We start from the raw sequence: 6,906 nt of genomic DNA on the forward strand, positions 1-6,906 counted from the left end.
CACATTCAGGAAGAGCTTCTGTCCCTTCATGCCTTCTATATGACCACCTCCAGCCAAAAGTCTACATGGAAGAAGCACACCAGCCTGTGTGATCATGAAGTGTCGAAGGGATCAAGCACCAGGCATCAAAGAACAAAAAAGCATATCATTGTATGCTTACCTCCCTGATATGATCGCTGAGCACAAGTGGGTGCATAAGCAAATGTGGCAAAGAAAGCTGATGGTGCCCAGCTATTAAAAGATATAGCATCTGGGGTCTTAAAGGCTTAAAGCTAAACAAGCGGCCAGCTAGCTCAGAAGCAACAAAGGCCACATGGAAGAAGCACACCAGCTTGTGCGATCATGAGGTGTCAAAGGGATCAGGTACCAGGCATCATGAGAACAAAAAAATCTTATCCTAGTGAATGAGGTGGGGAGTGCAGAGTGAAGACCCAAAGTCCATTTGTAGGCCACTGGACATCCCCTTATAGAAGGGTCTCAGGAGGAGATCAGCCAGTCAGAGTGCAATGTAGCAATGATGAAAAATACAACTTTCCTCTAGTTCCTAAATGCTTCCTCCTCCCCCACTATCATGATCCCAGGTCTATCTCTACAAATCTGGCTAGACCAGAGGATGTACACTGGTACAGATAGGAACTAGAAACACAGGTAATCCAGGGTGGATGATCCCTTCAGGATCACTGGTGAGATTGGCAATTCAGGGATGGTGGAGGGAGGGTGCTGTAGAGAGGGGGAACCGATTACAGCAATCTACATATAATCTTCTCCCTAGGGGACGGACGTCGGAAAGTGTATGATATAACAAAATAATTTTAAATTTTCAAGGGTTCCTGAGGTAGGGAGGTGTAGGAGGCCATAAGCTGGTCCAGGTGTTTATTGGTGGGTGACTAATTACTCCCCTGTGCCTCTGTTTACCTTGTAACTAAAAGCATTGTGAGATAACTCAGTTCTTTATGACCTTGCAGCTAAAATCAGTGTGAGATAACTCAGTTTTTTAAGACCTCTAAGATTCTTTTGAACCTTGCATGTCCTTGTGCTTATCGTAGAATATAGTGCTGTTATTATTCAAGCGTTTAGAAAGTGTGCCTAGTTAAGTAACATCTGCATAGATAAAGGTTCAGAATGTTTTTTAAAGGAACTTCTTTGATGATTGTTTTGTAATCATTCCCTTGTAGAAGAGTATAAAAACCAAGCTTTGAATAGACTTGGGACTTCAGTCCATCAGACTGTCGTCCTCCCAATCCCATGCTTTGCACATATCTCTTTCTTTTCCTTTCATCCGCACGCCTCAGTTCAGACGCTGCTCGATGTGGGACAGCTGGTCTAATCACCCGCAGGGGGAGCGGGGAGGGAGGGGAAAAATGAGGAGTTGATGTCAGGGCTTACGTGGAGAGCAAATGTTTTGAGAATGATGAGGGCAATGAATGTACAAATGTGCTTTATACAATTTATGTATGCATGGATTAAAATGAGTTGTATGAGCCCCCAATAAAATGATTAAAAAATAATGTTTTAAAATGTTAAAGCTAAAAAAAAAAAAAAGAGGCACTAGAAACGGGGGTGTTCCAGGCTGTGGGAGTCGAAGAAGAGAGACTGGGCCACTCTCAGTCCCCTGCAGTTCTGCATGGATCAGGAGACACTCTAAACTGAATGAGAGGCTGAACTTTGAGATTGGTTAAGAAGGAGTCTGTTTTACTTTTTTCCAAGCTTCAGGTTTAGAGACCTGAGACAGGGCTGAGCAGACTGGTGGTGAGCTTAGAGGGGAAGCAGGAGAGAAGCTGGGAGAAGCTACTGTAGGGCTGAGGTTTGGCAGGACAGCCCTCCATCACCAGACTGAGAGTGTCCTAGCCCTTAACCACCCTCCCAAGACATTCCATAGAACGAGTGCCCATCATTTCAATCACGTAGAGAACAAAGGTCATTGCTGGCCACCTACTGACAGCAGAATACGTCTGAAGCTTCCCCACATCCCATCTTAGAATGTCCTCAACCCTGAGCGTCTGCTCCCAAGAGTCTGCACATTCTCACGATGGCGGTAGAGTCCCTTCCTGTAGACATCTTTGACCAAATGCCCTCAGTTTCTTCTCCTTTGGATTGTCTTTGTAGGCTCTGGTTCACGTTGGTCCACTCACTGTAGGGGAATCCCCGAGGGGAAGGGCGGCGGTATGTTGCACTGGATGGGAAACTACCTCCCTCCCCCATGTACAGAGGAGCTACATTGGAGGCTTCACCATGAAAGGGGTGTGGGAGCAGGCCCCTCTCGGGCTACAAAGAATGAGCTGTGTGGATCTCGGGGCTTGGAGTCCCTCTAGGGAAAGTTCTTCCTTCCTTCCTTCCTTCCTTCCTTCCTTCCTTCCTTCCTCCCTTCCTTCCTTCCTTCCTTCCTTCCATTAGTGGACCATTGAAGAGATGCAAAGTTACCTGGACTGTCTTGGAGCTCAGGTCAGCGAATTTGAATGGAAGAGCTGGAAATGAGGAGGATGGCTGTGAAACTTATTCCTCAGGCTCTAACTGACCAGGACAAAGAGCAACCCGTGGAACCATGCCCTACTTTGAAAGAACAGCTCTGAAGCATCCAGACTTTTCCCCCAAGGTCATTACTGGTGAGGAGACATGGTGCTCTTTCTCAGACCCCAAACCATACAGCAATCAAGCCAGTGGAAGACCCCATTGTCACCTCACCCAAAACAAGCTTGTCAAGTGAAATCAGAGATGAAGACGATGCTCATTTGTTTTTTTTGATGTGAGGGGGTAGTGCACTTGGAGTTTACTCCACCAGGTCAGGCGGTTAATCGAACTTTCTATTTAAATTTAGGTTAATGGTGTGCGAGCGAGAAAAAAGGCCTGATTTGTGGCAGATGGGGGACAGGTTTTGCCACCATGAGAATGCACCTGCTCATCTCAGTGCACCAGTTTAAAAAAAAAACTAGCATACTTCTCTTGCCTCCCCCTCCCCCCCACATACACACCTAACTTACCTGACCTCGCTCCCAGGAACTTCTTTTTGTTTCTGTGAAGGAAGAGGTACATGAAAGGATGATGTAGAAGAGGTGAAGAAAAAAAAAAAAGAGGGAGCTGCTGTCAGCCATCCAAACAGATGAGTGGAAAAAATGTTTCCAAGAATGGAATCACAAATTTGAGAAATGTAGGAGGTGTAATGGAGAATTCTTAGATGGCAATAAGGTTGCTTTATAGAAAATATTTAAATACATAGCTCTGGGGGAAATATTCTGTTTTTTTGGTACCAGAATATTTTGGTGTATATATATACATATATATTACTAGTTTATATTTTCATTCAGTTTTTCTCAATTCAAGATGAACAGGCTAAGAGAATTTTTTAATACAACTGGATCCAGGGTTTGTAATACAACCGTGGAGTCTGTGGGGACAGGACCAGGGAGTGGACACCGGTGGGCAGAGTTCCATTCCACCGTCACTTCCCACACGGAGGTTCTAGCTCCTTGGGAGGCCAAAGACTCCAGTTATGGCCACCTTCCCAACAGCTGGTCCACATTCACAGTCAGACAACAGTCACAGGCAGGGAGCAAAATGATGCAGAACCTAGAGCCTTCTCTCCAGGGCACATTCGTTCAGGATGAGAACGTGGATCTATCCCCAGGCTCCTGGCATCTCTCCCCTCTGACACACCCTGGGCCCAGCTCTGAGAGCAGAGCACAGACACAGACAGGAGGCCCTGTGGGAAGAAGACTTGGTAAAGAGGATGGTGACCTAGGTCAGGGTTGTTCTTAAGTTTAAGAAGAGATAGCCCCCAGGAAAGGAAGAGATAGCCTCAAATGCAGAGTTAACGGTCCTGGCCTCACCACAATCTATTTGAGGGGAGCTGGGGAGCTGTGAGAGGCTGATAAGGCTCTTATCTTATTGAGGTCACAGGAAGATATCAATTCTAGAAGAGAGACTAAAAAGGAAGAAAAAGAAAGGTGATTGAAATATAAAATAACAGCTCAACATGGTTTACTGGCCTGAGGCCAAATATGAAAATTGGGAGAGGATGGGCCAGGTGACAACAAATCCCACAGGTGGATGTAAAAGGCTCTTCCAGACAGAGGCTGTATCCCAGGGTGGAGGGAAAGTTAGAAGAAAAGGGAAGGGTCCATTTATCTTCCAGGTGGGATGGGGGAGGAGGGATGAGTCAGACTGAGGGCCCCTCCCTCCCACCCCCCTCCCCACCACCCAGCAGAGGCAGGGGCACTTCCTGGCCTAGTGCACTGTGCCCCTTGCCTGACTCATCCCTCCTCCCCCATCCCACCTGGAGGATAAAGGCAGAGGGAGAGTGACCACAGGGCACAGAGAGCAGAGACTGGCCAGGGTAGGTCTCTGCCCTCAGAGGGCTTGGTGTCTGGGGGAGGCAGTGGCTGAGCCTTAGCCTTCTGAGCCTGCACCCCAGAGACACCTGGCCAGCTCCCCGCCCTCTTTGCTCCTCCAGATGCAGACCCTGCTGGTGCTGCCCCTCCTGCTGGGTCTGGCCAGAGCTGCCCCTGGTGAGTCTGGACTTGCCTCTCCCTACATCCCAGCAGGGCGGGGGTCAGGGACACCAGGACTGTCCCAGCTGGGGAGGGTTGTACCAGGGCGGAGCCCTGACGCCATCCTCTCCCCATGCCTAGCCCCTGCCTGGGAGCGAGTGGGCATCGTGGGGGGCAAGGAGGCCCCCAGGAACAAGTGGCTTTGGCAGGTGAGCCTGCGGAGGCATGATCGCTACTGGGAACACATCTGTGGGGGCTCCCTCGTGCACCCCCAGTGGGTACTGACCGCTGGGCACTGTGTTGGACCGTGAGTACCAAGGACTGGGTTCTGGGGTGCCAGGAGGGGCTCTGCCCATGAAGAGCAGTCTCCAAATGGCCCCTCCCCACAGGGAGATTGAGGAGACCTCCAAGATTAGGGTGCAGCTGCGAGAGCAGCACCTGTACTATGAGGACCAGCTTCTGCCAGTCAGCAGGATCATCGTGCACCCCAACTTCTACAGCGCAAAGCGGGGTGCCGACATTGCCCTGCTGGAGCTCCAGGACCCCGTGAACATATCCAGCAATGTGCAGCTGGTCACCCTGCCACCAACCTCGGAGACCTTTCCCCCTGGGACACCGTGCTGGGTGACCGGGTGGGGCGACGTGGGGAGTGGAAGTGAGCCTCAGGGTTGGCAATGACCTTGGACATGTGACCCCCTTATCCTCTCCCCCATGACGGATGGCCCAGCTCAGACAGTGGGAGGCCCGGGGTGGGGATCAGGGGCCCCCCAACCCTCATTTATATGTCTCTGATGCGTTCCCTCTGTGTGAAATGGGTCCGTAGTTCGTCGTGGACTGGAGCCCAGTAGAGAGTGAAAACAGATCTTAGGATCAACCCTGAGGGTGGTGTGGATTGTGCCCTTGCGGGCAGATGGCATAATAAACCCCTACACACACCCCCAGGGATGTCAGGGAGCAAAGCTGACCCCCCAGCAGGCTGGTCTCAGTGTCTAAATGGCTCCTTCTCATTCCTCCCTGATCAGAGCTAAGCGTTGGAATGCCTTGCATGAGCCTGGGTCCTGCTGGGTGTCCCCTGGTCTGTCACACCGACCCCCGGCTGGCTGTCTTTGGAAGGACCAAGAAGGGAAAGCCCACCCCAAACCCCGGTGCTCAGAGGGCGAGCTCTTCCCGGAGGGAGGGGGACTGGGCAGGGTGGAATTCAGCTCTGCCCCTCACACCATGATGTCCTGCACAAATTCTGGGGGTTCTCCCCAGTCTGGGCCGCGTCTGGGGGTCCCACTGCCAGTGCCCCCCATGTCGTGACTCTGCCCTGAAGACATGTTCACCAGACAGCTCCCCCAGCCCCTGTGCTGCCAAAGACAGCAAGGAGGCCAAGACCCTCCTGGGGGGGGGGGGGTAAGAGCTCAGGGCATTCTTCCTCTCCTTTTGCCCCCAGTCCCCTTGCCTCCGCCTTTTCCCCTGAAGGAAGTGAAGGTGCCCATTGTGGAAAACAGCCTCTGTGACACCAAATACCACACTGGTCTCACCACTGGGGACAGCATCCACATCATCCAAGATGACATGCTGTGCGCTGGGAAGAAGGGGCGAGACTCCTGCCAGGTGAGAGCCCTCAGGGCCCACCTTCCACAGTCTCACCTGCCCACTGCCTCTTGGCCAGCACTGACGCGACCCTCCTCTAGGGCGACTCCGGAGGTCCCCTGGTGTGCAAGGTGAAGGACACCTGGATGCAGGCAGGCGTGGTCAGCTGGGGTGAGGGCTGTGCTGAGCCTGACTGGCCCGGGGTCTACACCCGTGTCACAAACTACCTGGACTGGATCCACAGCTATGTCCCCAAGGAGCCCTGAGCTCAATACACAGAGCCACCAACCCATCTATCCCCACACCTCAGCTTGCTGCTCAGGGGCCTCCCCTGATGGGTCTTCCCTCTGGAGGCCCCTCTGCTCCTGATCCCTCCCACCCTCACCTGCCCAGGTAGCAGAGGTGTTGGGGCTGTCCCTCGCCTCCCCACTGCTGTGTGTCATTAAAGTGCATGGAAAGCAGGTGACTTGTGTCATTGTGTGTCTCATAGTGGGTGTCACTGGGTGTCTAGGGCAGACCTGAGGGGTCCCCAGGCATTGTGTGGTCCTGTGGCCACCCCTCCCAGCCACCCCGTCCCCACCAGGCCAGTCATGAGCCCCTCTATCACACACAGGTGTGACTCCTGTAGGCGGCACCTTGCACTCAGGCCCACAGAGCAACATTCCCCTTGACCATGGTCACCAAGGACAGCCAGGCTGTCCTGCTCCCCCAACCGCAAGCTCTCAGTGGCTTCCCCCCATGTGTGTGGGGCTCCCTTTGGCATGGGCTTGACTGATAAGGGTCAGCAACGGGACATTCCCTCTGGTCCCTCTGTTCTTGCGGAACCCTTCGGCAGTGACCCCTC

At 52.3% G+C, this 6,906-nt stretch overlaps 1 protein-coding gene across 1 annotated transcript; it reads left to right on the forward strand.

The window, feature by feature from the left end:
- Positions 1-2,029: 2,029 nt before the first annotated feature.
- Positions 2,030-6,328, forward strand: LOC142422861 (tryptase beta-2-like). The gene is made up of 6 exons (XM_075528093.1): positions 2,030-2,035; positions 4,448-4,502; positions 4,626-4,791; positions 4,874-5,139; positions 5,920-6,083; positions 6,164-6,328. Exons 1-6 carry the CDS (start codon positions 2,030-2,032, stop codon positions 6,326-6,328), a joined length of 822 nt encoding a protein of 273 aa, XP_075384208.1.
- The last annotated feature ends 578 nt before the right edge of the window (positions 6,329-6,906 follow it).

Source organism: Tenrec ecaudatus, chromosome 12, assembly GCF_050624435.1.
Source record: "Tenrec ecaudatus isolate mTenEca1 chromosome 12, mTenEca1.hap1, whole genome shotgun sequence".
Classification (NCBI taxonomy): Eukaryota; Metazoa; Chordata; class Mammalia; order Afrosoricida; family Tenrecidae; genus Tenrec; species Tenrec ecaudatus.

Excerpts from the sequence above, each read along its gene's own strand:
- LOC142422861 (XM_075528093.1), top strand. Across the intron at positions 4,503-4,625 it reads TCTGGCCAGAGCTGCCCCTG|CCCCTGCCTGGGAGCGAGTG; the intron begins GTGAGTCTGGAC and ends CCCCATGCCTAG. Across the intron at positions 5,140-5,919 it reads GGGCGACGTGGGGAGTGGAA|TCCCCTTGCCTCCGCCTTTT; the intron begins GTGAGCCTCAGG and ends TTTTGCCCCCAG.